The sequence below is a fragment of the Chaetodon trifascialis genome, chromosome 21 (genome assembly GCF_039877785.1).
Source record: "Chaetodon trifascialis isolate fChaTrf1 chromosome 21, fChaTrf1.hap1, whole genome shotgun sequence".
In the NCBI taxonomy this organism is placed as follows: Eukaryota; Metazoa; Chordata; class Actinopteri; order Chaetodontiformes; family Chaetodontidae; genus Chaetodon; species Chaetodon trifascialis.
In genome coordinates this window covers 16,834,325-16,848,578 of record NC_092076.1, presented here as the reverse complement: position 1 = coordinate 16,848,578, position 14,254 = coordinate 16,834,325, and the positions used below count along the sequence as shown (strand labels likewise).

Sequence of the window (14,254 nt, the reverse complement as noted above, 5' to 3'; positions counted from 1 at the left end):
TAAGTAAATTTTCAGAAATTCAGCAAAAGAAAAAGGTGAATGAATGCATGTTTCCATCCATTACTGCCATATGAATAGTTGGTTCATTGAGATAGGCAGCAGGTGGCGTTAATGCTCCTGTCAGGTGCTGTTATACCACTGTAGAAGAAGAGGGCACACTGAGGTGACGTCCATAAGATAGCACCATTCAAACTTTACATGGTGGGTCCAAAAAAAAAAAAAAAAAATCTAGAACAGATGATGGCTCTGGCATTTCTGTTTGTTTCATGTATTGATGTGAGTAAGGTTAGTCAAAAAACAAACTAACTAAAGTGTTTCTTGTGCCAAAACCTAACCAGACATTAACCACAACATCGTCAACATATAATTGAACATTGAAATGTGAAGAAATGTGAAGCCTCAAAATATCTGTGGTTTGCATAAACATAGAGTGCCAACATTTCCTCTGGTGATTGGCTTGAACCCCACCTATTAATGCACTTTTCAGTTCTGATGGCTGTTAAATGACAATCAAACAACAAAACTTCTCAGTCGCCATCATGAAGAACGCATGTTCTCTCTGCTCAGGCACCGTCGCTGCATTTACCACAGACAGTCTGACTGACAGCCACTGAAGGTGAACTGGCAGCAGTGATTCAGCGCGGGACAATGTATGGAGCCTTTTAAATGTTAGGTCTGTTACACATTTCTGGCACTGGCTGCTGAGACTTATTTAAGTAGGGCTGAGGGGAGAGGACAGAGTGAGAGACTGAACAATAGAGCACCTTCAGCTGGAAGTAGAACACATGCTTGTTGCACGTGCAACACTGGTGCACTCCACTCACACACATAAACTGTTTAATTAGTATATTAATGCAAGCAGGCTGCACCCCCACAGGCAGCATGTGCCATACATTATCCTCAGAATACACACAGATACAGCAGCCTGCAAATAACAGGCTTTGACCAGGTGCATGCCTCTTTAATATCGCACTGCTGCCGTAGTCTTGATGCTCGGACTGTTGTTTGCTTTGGTTGTGAATGTGCATGCGTGTCCCCATGTGTATAGATTAGTATGCATGTCTGTGTGCATGCATGCAAAAATGTGAGTGCATAGGTGTGTAGAGAGAGAGAGGGAGAGAGAGAGAGAGGAGAGAGAGGGTTAAGTGTTTGATATGAGAGGCCCCCTGCAGTGTCTGTCTCTCATCTTTTGCGATGTAGAATTTCCCACACTGCTAATGACATGATATGACACACTGGATGTAGTGGATGCTTTTTATCCAGAGTGTTTCATTGATCTTATTCACTTGAAAAGGGCAACAGATACAGAAGCACGGACTAGCCTTAAAAGAAGAGGAAAACAGATGTTGGGCAAATGTGCCACACTGGCAGCAGCCTTATTATTTTATCTCCATGCTGCTTGTGGCCAGAGAGCCTGCAGTACAGGAAGAAGCACACATGCATGCACAAGATGTCTATCAGTCCATGATGGAGTGAACAGAGGAAGTGATCCTCGGATACTACAGAACTTCTTGGCCCTGCAGTTACCAGATCATAAATATTAATGGACACATATCAGCTGATCTCAGTAGCTAATGTGATTTCTGGCTGGCTGTTAGTGTGTTGAATTTAGCTGCTGGTGATGCTCCGTTGGAAAGAAAATCTACAGAATCTCTTGTCACGGCTCGTCAAAATGAAATGCACACACGCACACCATGTACGGTGGCTGTCCAGAGACAAATGCTACTGTACATGATATTTAACATAGGTAGAAAAATAAAAGAAATATTGTGGTTTAACATTTTGGACGTATTTACTGACCATAAACAGCTAATGTTAGCTTAGCCCGCTTGATTCTCTTATATCAGCATTATATTAACAAGCCAGCTAAAGAACAGGTTCTTTTTGAGTACACCGAGCCTGAAGCACACATAACATTCAATTACAACTGTGGGTTTACCAGGAAGTGCATTTCTTCTCTTTCGGCTCCTCTTCACACCTCCACTCTGTCCTCACATCAAGCCTCCAGTAAAACTAATGGCTGAAGTTTAAATTGTCATTATCATATAACTGTTACTAAATAATGTGCTACTTCCCATCACTGTATTTAGATCACGTCAGTGTTTTCTGGCTCCCCTCTGCTTTCTCTCGCCACATATTGACTTTTCACTCGCTCCTCCACCCCACCAGGTTTCCTCTCTTGTTCTCTGAGCTCGCTCCTGCTGTTCGTCCTGTTGCTGGCCTCAAAAAGTCTTATTTAGTGGTCCACGGCTTACTGGGGAATTTTAAATCTCCCACTGCTGAGAACCACAGACTGCTTGGGGACTGGAGGGCCAGACATCCTGCAACTCCTGGATGTGTTTCAAGCACATGATGGAGTCTTGCAGAGGAAACAGCTTGTGGCAGAAATGTTGACTGCTTGAAAAAACTGTGAGTGAGTAAATGTAGGTGCGGGATATGAGTGTCCACTTCTTAATGTGAAGTGACAGCAGCGAAAGGCAGGGGACTTGGCAGAGACATCAGTGTTGATGATGATACCTATTGATGCTAATGTGTTCCATATTTATGCACATTACACCCACTTCTTCCCAGAGGAGGAAAATGTCCACTGGCTCTTTGCGATCAATAAAAACAGACAGCAAAAAAACAAAAGCAGGTGTTGTTAGGGAGGAGAAAAGTTCCAAACCACAACTTTGCCTGTTTTATAACACGTCACCTCAAAGCTGTCCACACGTGTGCTTCATGGTCATAACATGGTTTTAAGGGTCAACAAGTCAGTGCTTCACATCGTGAATCACCTTCCTCTGTCCCAGATTATCATCGTCTGTTCACCCCAACATGCTCATGTCTGAACTCTGCAGGAGGTGCAGCAATCTATTGTTTTATTTGTATATAAGATCCTGTTAATGTCAGATGGCATAAATGGTATGTGTATGCAAATAGAAAAATGGAATGCAAAATGTTCCCTAATTGAGCCGCAGGACAAAGTGGGACACTGCATAGATTGGCTGGGCAGAAAATAGATGAGCAGTATTGGTTTTTCCATGGTAGACAAGGTGGCAGAGAGAGACCTTTGGAAAAAGTAATGTTCATCACACCCACAGCAATTGAACACATTTGAACTTATTGGATTAGGTGTTAAAAGGCCTGCTGCCATTTTCCCAGAGGCTGGCATTCACTTTAAAGTTTTAGAAAAAGAAACCAAAATCTTCCTCTTACAAGTGAAAAGCTGAATTCATGAGCAATGAAACACAAGCTTGCTTAGTTCAGTGTATACAGTCAGGGGTTTGCTGCTAAAGCCTTAACTGCTCTGGTGTGACCAATAGCTAGTGGCTAATGTTAGCTGTTAGAAAACTTCAGATACAGCTCAGATTCCAAAAAAGTTAGAACTTTGTGCAAAACATAAAACATAATTGCAAACAGACAGGAGCAACAAAAGACTGGGAAAGTTATGGAATGCTCCAAAAACACCTGTTTGGAAAATTCCACATGTAATCAGGTTCACTGGTAACAGGTGATAGTATCGTGACTGGGTCGTTCAGTCGTTCACAGGCGAGGATGGTTCACCACTTTGTGAACACATGATTGGATAAAGGATATTGCTGCATGAGCTCAGGAACACTTCATAATGTTATTGGTGAACTTTGTTTGCGAATGATTGCATTCTGTTTTTAATTAAATAATCAATTTAATTACTGAGTCGGTTTGCTGGTTTTGTGGCTGTTGTCTGGTGGCAGGATTTATTATTAACAGTCACAGTGGTAACAGTGAGAAAAGAAAGTTACAGTACAGTAGGCTCACTTTAAAAATATACTAAATAAATGTACTCTGCACATTCTGGTCCTATGCCCCTCTGTTCCTCATTTATCTCTTGTTACATGCTAAAAAAATAAAATAATGACAATTAAATTATTTTGAGTGTTTTATATCAATACCCTTCTTTTTCTGTAAAGCAGAAAAAAAGATTTGAACATGGTGGCAGTAACTTTCCAAATGTGATGTGAAGTAACTAACCCACCCAGCACACAGTAAAACTGCACATAGCCGTTAGCTTGTGGATAGCTCGCAGAGTAATTTCAGCAAAGAGGTAGTAGCTCCAGTTTGAAAAACTGATGAAAAAAGGGACACGCAAGGTTTCTTTTCTGTACTTTTGTCAATTAAGAAATGAGACAGACAGGTTTCAAGATGCGCACGAGCCATCAGCAGCTGATGTTAAGTGAGGACAGGAGGCAAATATTTGGTCTGAAAGTCTCCAACAAACATGAGTCATTGCCGAGGGAGGGCTTGAAGGGAAAAGAGATGACCTATTTATCAAAGACGACTGCAGAAGAAGTGTAGCATGACCCACTAACAAATCACTCTTCTTCATTTCACCTTTTCTCCTCTTCTCTTTCCTTTCGCCCCAGCTGTCAGCGCAGTTGCTTTTTGCGCGCTCCTCTCCTCCAAACTGTTTTCTTGCACTCTCAACTCTTCCCTGGGGGGGTCAATGAGAGGCAAACCACTTATTCCTGTAAATGAATGATCTCGGGTTGAATCTTTGCTCCCCTGCTCGAGTCATGTTGATTATCTGATAAAAGGCATGCGTAGGACCAACTCAGCAGATCGCACGGAGCGAGGATTATGAGGATGCTGGGGGTGGGAGAGGGCTGTTTGTCTGCTCTGGCTCTGCTGCAGTAAATGATGATGCACACAGACTTTCACATATGAGCTCACTGATGACAGATGCGGTACGCGCTCCGCTTTCCCCTTTATTCTCGTACCGTCGCTCCCTCTCTCCCTCGCGCAGAGGCGTGGGGACGCGCGCACTTCATCTTGGCGATGACAGACAGCATGCAACGCACTCTCTCCTTCATCACTATCCCCACGGCGCTTAAGGCTCCTTTTATGTGTCGTTTGACGCACAAACACACGCTCAGAGATGCACATTTAGACACAAAGCACGCGGCACATACAGAAACACATGTTGGCCCCGCTGCTTTTCTGCGCGTTTTTCACGGTCACGAACAATCACAATAGCGCGCCAGTGGAAACAGATGGTACAGGTGTGTGCGCACTCCTGTGTGTGTGTGTGTGTGTGTGTGTGTGTGTGTGTGTGTGTGTGTGTGAGAGAGAGAGAGAGAGAGAGAGAGAGAGAGAGAGAGAGAGAGAGAGAGATCCCATGACACCCCAAACTCCTTGATCTCTCATTGCTTGAACTCCTCTTAAGTTGCTGACCCCACAATGAGTCTAAATCTAAATGTCTTGCTGGTGCATCATTAGTGCTCAAACTCAACTGACTGCTTCCAGATCAGCTCGTTATTTAATCGATAGCCTTGCATTTCTCATGATGAGAGGAAAATCTTTCTTTACATCTAAAAAAAAGCTGCTAATCAGAGAGTGTTTCATGTCTGTCTGCCTTTGCTTTATTGTTTATTATTAAGTTTTGCTCTCAACTGTCTTTGGAAAAGGGACAAACACAGAGCGGCTTTGCTTTGCTTCCTCTTTCTCTGTTTTTTCAAGCTCGCGTGAAGAAAAGATGGTCACCTTTAATGAGCATCACTGAATTATAATGGGACTGGCTGTGAGGGCGTATTCATGGGTAGACTGACATGAGCGCCATTTTGCTTCCTTCATGTGCATTTGTTACTCAAAGTCTTCTTTAAAAGGTCAGCTGTGATACTTTCACATAAGAAGTTTCAGTAAAGTAAAATCACCTCTTGAGCAATATTCAAATTGACGTGCTTTTCATTAAGTGGGAGATTCTCATTCTATCCATGTGGACACCCTCTCATACTCTGTTCTATGCAGCACACACATGACCGCCCCCTCTCTGGACCAAGCCGTCCTCTCCGTCCCTCGGATCTGTCAGCTCCTTTCCACACTCCTGAATCGTTCAGACATGAGATACAAAGGAAGCCCGATCTCCACCTTAATCGTCCGCTGCCTGCGATTCCCGCTGAGGGAGAAGATATTACATAACTCATTAAGCAGCGTTCCTGCCCTCTTGTTCTGTGCTTAAAAGATCTCGATGCCAGACATTCACTCGGTGGTGCTTAATGGAGAAATTAATATGTGCAACCATGCTGGAGTTTTAACATCCACAGCCCTCGAAACAGAACCTCTCTTAATCCCTCAGCTCCTGTTGTATGTATTGGCTTGCACACATACTTATTCCATTACGCAATGGCTGAAGCCTCGTACCCTGAAAGAGGGTTTGTCCAAGCAGATGGACTCACTAATAGGTATTGTTTGGGTTTCTGTGTGGGTGAGCGAATGTGCACATGGGCAGGGTAACATCAGCGTGAGCACTCTGATTTAAGTTTTGTTGTGCACCATTTCCTGTGAGGTTTATTCATGGAGTGTGTGGCTCAAAATGGTAAAAGAAAAGACAGTTGATTTGTGGAGATGAGGTATGCAAAGTCATCAGTTCTCAGTATTTTTCCAAAGCTTGATACAAAATTCGGTTAAAACCCCTTTGAGGGAGCCTCAGTGCAGCCAATTTACATGCTGGCCTACAAAAATCTGACACTGTGTAGCCTTTTTTGTGTAGTTCACCACAATCTCACAAGCTACAGACACCAAAGTCATTGGAGAAGTGGACATTCATATCACCATTGTTTGACATTTACTTACATTTGATGTGAATGTACCCTAGAAGAAAAAGTGTATGACAGATAAAAAACAAAAAAATCTCCAAAGGACAAGCAGTGATCAGAGTTAAGTGGGGTTATTAAATGTAAATGACGATGATGATGATGAGAAGAAGGTCGCAGAACATGGTGATGATGGACATAGTGATGATGACATGAACTTTTTCCACATAATCCACCAATCTGGCACAAGCCGCGAGGTCAGCACCACTGCACTACACTGGATGATACACACACACACACACACACTCCATAGCTAATCAGCTTATGTGTGTGTGTGTGTGTGTGTGTGTGTGTGTGTGTGTGTGTGTGTGTGTGTGTGTGTGTGTGTGTGTGTGTGTGTGTGTGTGTGTGTATGAACAGTGATTAAGGTGGAGGCTCAGCGCTCAGCGAGCGTAAATGTTACTGTAAAGAGCGACTCTTGACACGTCTCCACCCTTCTGGCTTCATCAGAATTTTCTAATTTATTCCACCAGAACATCCTCCATGTTTCTCTCCCGCTCACCAGCCTCTGTCTCTGCTCATCATCTAAACCACACGTGGCTCTCTCACCCTGCGTGTCTCTGCCGTGTGTGTGTGTGTATGTGTTTGTGTGTGTGCGCACACTGGTTAGTATTCAGAACGTGTGCCATGTACGCCTCTTTCCGAGCTCTGACAGTGACAGATGTGTTGAAGTCCTCTGTCTCAGATGCTGCACTTCTCCCAGGGTGACGCCGCTACACACACTAATGCACACACTTGGCTTGTGCGTGGCAAATCCGATTGCCAAGTATATCAATACTGTCAATACTTTACTGTCATTCAGTCAAAAGATCTGTCATTTGAGCACACACAGAGGCATTGACACACACACACACACACACACACACACACACACACACACACACACACACACACACACACACACATTTTAGAGGTTAAGGAGTTAATAAAATAATTCTAATTACCTCTGGTTTTGACCTTACAAAGCGTGCGTGTGTGTGTGTGTGTGTGTGTGTGTGTGTGTGTGTGTGTGTGTGTGTGTGTGTGTGTGTGTGTGTGTGTGTGTGTGTGTGTGTGCATGGCCATTCGTGATAGCTGCATGTGTGTTCATCCATCCCTGGGGCTTACATCAAGTGCGCTGGCTGCATCAGTGGACTTCATTAATGCTAATAGCCAGAGCTTCACTCTCTCTGCGAGTTTGTTCCATTGTTCATTAACCTCAGTTCATTTAGCATGGGACGGGCTGGCTGTCAGGGTTTGGCCTGCTGTCACCCAAAGTCACCAGCCTCCAGGTAAAAGTGAGATGCTTTTTAACTCCTGTTGATATGTGACCCTTCCCCAGCTCACACTCCCACCTGAGAGACTCCCAGTATAACCATGACTCATGGTTGTACTGGGCCCAAAAGCTCCTCATGGTCCGTGAGGAGCCTTTGGGCTATGACACACCAGGCCGACCTCCGAGCACTAACAAGTGATCAAACTCTTCCATCTTCTAAATCTAAAGTTCCAACTTTGCAACCGTGAACCACAACTCCACTATCGCTATGCAATGGTATTAAATAAAGAACAAAAAACAAAGCTGCATTCGAACACACTGCCAAGGAAGGTGATGGCCAGCTGACCACCAGCTGCATTGCAATCCAAAAACCATCCTGCAGAGACAAACAAAGCAAATTAGCCAAGTGCCTCCATTGCTCTGTGAATCCTCTTATGAGGTGTAACTGGCTCTGCAAAGAATTTGCTTCGTACTTGCACTGATAAGCTCATTGTCCCTTACTTGTGGAACACGGGGGGGAGGCAAGAAATAAAGAAAAGCAGCAGAAAACCAGACGTCCACTTCATACAATAACTGCAAGTACACACAGATTGAACCTGTTTTTCAAGCTCTCTTTTTCCTTCCTCACACTGTGACATCTGTTGTTGAACATACAAATGAGTGCAACAGTTTTAATGCCTTAGAGAAAAATTTGTCCAAAAGAGATCACCCTCTGCACACTGCATACAGTTTGTCACGTCTTGCCCATCTCTATGATGGCAGGCTTTTCTCCCCCGCTTCAAGTGTGGCCTTACAGAGCAGCAACAGCACCGTTACCTTCAGATGTCTTCAAATGACGCTTCATAAAACCACACACCAGCCTTTCCTGTAGCTCATCACTGCCTCCCTATTGCCACAGTTGATTGACAATTCTGGACAATTCTGCAAAACCCTCTATTCTATCAAATGAAGGGTTTTTCTGATGTTGGATTCCCAAACAGGGAATGTGCGAGGTCCCTGAAAGTCTCACTGTGTGCCAGTTGGTTTGTCTTCAGTGTTGATTTTAATTGTAAACTTATTTAGGAACAGGCGACACCTGCATTATTAGCTAAATGTAGTTCAGATAACTTTACTTTTTCACTTTATACTGTGCCAACATTCTGCATACTCCCAAATAAATGTGTATAACAAAATTACCATAAATCAGCTGGCCTACATTAAACTTTGGGCAGGCACTGGAGTACTGCTTGGCTGTAGGGCTGCAGGCAAATTATAATGCAGCTGCCATGTGTCATTGTACACGCTGAGTACTTGTAGCTGACATGCTGACAGACTGCACAGAGTGTTGGTCAGTCGGGCTCTGCGGCTCATTTCTGCTCCAGGGCTACCAAGGGGGTCAATCCAGCCACGGTTACATGGTTACAGCATCTTTAAAGCACTAAGGAAGCTTGCGCAAACATGGGCTGTATGTATGAGAGAGGATGCACACTCTGCTTTTACTTAAAAACAAAACACAGTCGCTGTGCAGCACTTTCCGTGTTTGGCTTATAAGACACTGTAATTACCACCGACTGACTCTCTCTCTGCTTGTCTCCTACCAGAACAGTACCATCTGAATAACTCAGCTTACGGGCCGTTTGGACAAGGGCTTCCACACCCGCACAGCAACCACAGCACAGTGGGACTCAACAAATACACCTCCCTCAAAGCTGTGGGTAAGTCGGACACACAAACAGGCACAAAGTGACGCTGACGCCAACTGACACAGTAACCTTTAAAGTACAGTAGACCGGCAGTACAGGAGCCGTCAACTGATGAGGGACTCTATGCCTCTTGGCAAACGGAGAGGTGATCTTAAAGAGGAGCCCACGCTGTTCCTGCCTGGCGCCGTAGTCTGATTGGTTAGATAACAGTAACTGACTCTAAATGAGGCTGACATAAACTAGGGTTTCTTTTACAGTAGACTTACTCGACAGTTCCTCGTGGCCTGCAGACAGGCCCGGGGAACTGTCTGATCAGAGTTATACGAGTGAAACCTTTTTCGGTTTTTAATTAGCATCGGCGCTGTGATTCTATTCAAGCTAAGATTACTGTGCAACAGACAGCGCAGGTCATCGCCAAGGACAGAGCTCTATGAAACATGGATTTCATGTAACGCAGCCTCTGGCGGCAGCACTGGAGCTCCTGGGCAGGGAGAAACTACTGGGGCAAACATGATGGAAACTATGTGACTCTCATGTCCTCACTTTGATTTAACTACACCAAAAAAAGCATTAGCTTAGCTTGAAAGAATTGCTTTTTCACATAGTTTGTCAGTTTCTCATTAAGTCTGCCAGTTAGCTTTATGCTCACGGATTTTACAGATGATTTTCCGATCTAGAGGAAAAGTTTAGGCATCTGAAGAACTGTATGCTAACATTGGCTGCTTTGCTGAACATTAAAGGATGGAAAACTGAAATCAGTGCCTAGTTGCTATGGATATTTACTTTAATTACTTTCCACCATTTTATTTAGGTGCCCAAAAGTGTAAAATACGTGCACACACACACACACACACACACACACACACACACACACACACACACACACACACACACACACACACACACATATATATATATATATAAGATAATGCAGCTCCCTCGAGAACTCCCAGAATGTAATGAAAGTGTCCATCACATTCATATTACTCTGAGCTAAACAGGTCACAACGCTAAGCTTTACTGTACATTTCATAGATAATTCACGATCTCCTTTTACTGCTCACCACTCAAGTGTAAACTATTGAGTTAAGTTTAGTTTATAGTATCACAAATGAACACAAATCAGATGATTTTCTTTATGTACAACTTTCCTGAATGTAATCATTTTCACTTTTTCTAACATTTAGTCATTATTTGCAGTTTTTCACTGCACTGTTTCCTCAGATGTGGTTTTGTAAGCCTGGAAAGGAGTGTGTAGGGCTTTAACCAGGTGATTGTACAGACGGTTTCATGTCAGCAAAGGTCACACACGTGGTTGTCCTTGATTGTGGGTGTAATGGTGTACACAACTACATCCAACCCCAGGCATCCCATTAAAACTAAACAAGCCTCTACCAGCGAGCCAAAGGCACATCACTGCTTGTCAAGGTAGATTTTCTTAACCTTTATTACCCACTGACGGTTGATAGAGCATGAGTGTAATTTTCAAGCCTCAGCCCTCTTTACACCCTGTACACACAGTACGCTTACACTCAGATTATGATCAGAAAGAGCAAAGACTTTTACAGATGAACACGCTTCAGCCTCTGAGATAAGGCTCCTTCCTCAAGAGCACTGAAACAGTAATTGACTATCAGCTGTTTGTGTTAAGAAACATTAAAAAAGTGACATAAATCTCCAATCAGACGAGGGTCATGTGATACATTTACAGGGAGGTTTTGTGTGGAAGCTGTTTCTAATAAACTTGAAAGTTGCGTGAGTGAATTGAGGTTCACAGTGTCCACATAACCTTGCCAAATGGTGTGCAGACAGGACATTCAGATATGACGCAACATCATACGCAAATTTCTTTCTCAAACTTTTGATCTGTAGCGGGTTTAGCCTCTGTTTTTGAATAAAATCAACTGGATGAAAAATAGTGGCTTTTGCAAAACGATGAAAACAAACAGCTGCTGTTAGAGGACTTGTGAAAATCATGAAAACACACTCAGAGACAAGGTTACTGTTCATGGAGCCCGGACGCCGGCGGCCATGACCTCGGTTTTTAGTTTATTTAAATAATTCTCTGTGACATTCATGCTAGCCCATGACGCACACGCACACACATACACGTGCACACTCAGGGCGAGGGTATTTATAAACCCTCCCTGTCATGTCCCCACATCCTGACACGCATACCTTTACCTCCATCATCTCCATTGCACTCCTCACTTTCTTCCTCCTCATCGCTCCCCTCTCATATACCGGCAAAAGAGGGATACCGCTAGTATTCACCTTCAGGGCACACACCAATTGCAAATACTTAAATCACCAGCTTTCCCCTTTGATCTCCCTCAAACCCTCTCATCCTGACCGTCCTTCGCCTTCTTCTGACTCTCTCTATATGTTATCTTTCTGCTCATTTAAAGTCATTTTTTTCTGAATTTCACATTTTGTGGACAAGACAGTCCAATTTATTCATAAGAGCAGAAAAATAGAACTTCTTTTTGTGTTTCCGATGGCTCACACTGACCCTTCCCACGAGGCACAGCTTTTCTACCTTCATTATTTTCTCAACTTGTTTTCTATACTTTATCTTCGCATCCTGTTCTTAACAGTGTCTTCACCTCCTCCCGCTCAACCCTCACTTGCTGTCCCTCTGGTTTTTCATCTCTCTGTCCACCCTTGATTGTAATGTGGAATGTGTCATTAGCCACCATAAGTTACTAGTCATACCAGACCATGTGAGCCAGAAGTGGTAAACCCCCTGACTGTTTTAAATCGAGTAAGTGTGGGTTTTACTGCTGAGGCACACGGGTTTTGCTTGTAAGAAGAAGAATGTGTAGTTTCTTCTCTTACAAGTTACATGGCCTTGCTTGAAAAGTTTCTAAAATACTTTGAGGAGCAAAAGAACATGACATTGCTGACAGGTTGGGGCCGGGAGGTCCTAACATAAATGCATCATGGATTAAGTGTGATTCAGTCATCAGTGTTCCTGCAATGACAGACTCTGTGTTTGCACATTGACAGTTCAGTTTAGGCTACTTCCACATGTGACTCAGAGCTGCATCACACTGTGACGAACTGAAAATGACTTTTAAGTATAAACAAGTTTAGAGAGGCCAAATATAGCATGTGTTCGTGGCCTAATTGTTAAAGGTTATAAAGAGAGTGTGCTACAGTACGTTAAAGGATTATTCTCACTAATTCCAACTTATTTATTATCAGTTGTGGTAACCACAAAAAGTAATTGCTGACATTTGGGACCATGGTAATGCTGTGTCAGGAGGCTGAAAATGAAACCACAGTGTTGGACAGATTATATAAATCATTTTATTTGGAGGTAAAAACAAAAAGTGAGAATACCTAGAACGTCTCTCTCCCACATCCCACAGGAAAAGCCTGATAATAGTAGGTCAAAGTTGAACCAGGAAGTTGGTCTATAAACTTCAACGGATGTTTACAGCTGACAGTTTGAGTAATAATTTAGCATTCTCATTCACTTTTTTTCCTTCCACATGAGTCTGGCTAACCCACTTTCTTGCCCTGTATGACTTTAGCTGCGACAGCGTGGCTGATATCATTTTCACCTTGTGAGCCTGTGTGTGAATGTGTGTGTCATCATGGCAGCATGAGGTCCTGGAGACACCTATTGTCATAGAAACTACCACAGAAGTGATTTTGAGCACTAGAACAGATTTTGTGGGTGTGGATGCTGAACCATCCTCACAACCTTTAACTCGTGTTAGCATTGAAATTAGGTCATGTCCAGACAGAAAAAATGTCTTAGCTCGCTGATGAATGCTTCATCTCACCCACTCCTCTCCTTGTTTCAGCACACAGTGCGTCTCGCAGCTACTATAAGAGCTTCCCACTCATGGACTTCTCCCAATACCAGCCGGTGGCACCGCCCGCATTCCAGCCTGTGCCCGTACAGCCCAAAGAGAAGTCGTACATCCACCAGTCCGTGTCATCGCACCATGACCTCCATGCCCCCCTCTCAATCTCCATCCCCTCCAGCCACCTAGAGCATTCACACCTCCCCAAGACTACCACGCACCCACTGCTCTCCAACTCGGCCTTTAAAGCCTGGGAGCCGACTGGCCGCCACGTCCACAGGCAGGCCTCTGCCCCAGGGCACACCTCCTCCACGCACAGCTCCACCCGCAGACACGGCTACTCCACCAGGAGGCAGCAGAGCATAGAGAACATGCCGGATCTCTTTAGCCAGCCCTATGGGGGGATGTATGGAGGAGCTGGAGGGGCGGCAGGGCAGGGTCAGCATCTACAGGGTCAGCACCCATCTCAACCGCCCTACTACCATCACACCAGGCAGAAGAGCTACTCCACCCACAGTACGACTGAGGTGACCGTCTGAGCACCAAGGCCTCAGACAGCAGCCTGCTGCGATGTTAAACATAACAAAAGTCTTTAGTGTTAGCTAACTGCCAGAGTTTGGGACAGTTGGCCCAACAGGTGAGGGATGAAGGTGAGATGAAAAGGGTTGTTTTGACAAGAGGAGGCAGCGAGATTCAGGAGAAAAACAGCGTAGCAGAACCACCACTCTTACAGATACTGGACTCAGCTGGTAAATGTTATTATTGGACACAAGGAAGGGTCTTGTACATTGATCATATAAAGTATACTGAATCTACCTGAAGGGAAATATACCAAGGTTGCTTAAAGCCACTCGGAGGCTCCTCTAGGTCACACAGCTTTCACAGATT

At 44.1% G+C, this 14,254-nt stretch overlaps 1 protein-coding gene across 1 annotated transcript in view; it reads left to right on the top strand.

Moving 5' to 3' along the window:
• shisa8b (shisa family member 8b) overlaps nt 1-14,254 on the top strand; it is a 31,091-nt gene extending 16,837 nt beyond the window's left edge. Inside the window, exons 4-5 of the mRNA XM_070990837.1 lie at nt 9,447-9,560; nt 13,364-14,254. Of these exons, the coding sequence (XP_070846938.1) occupies nt 9,447-9,560; nt 13,364-13,905 (656 nt within the window). The 3' untranslated portion in view covers nt 13,906-14,254. The remainder of the gene's footprint in view (nt 1-9,446; nt 9,561-13,363) is intronic.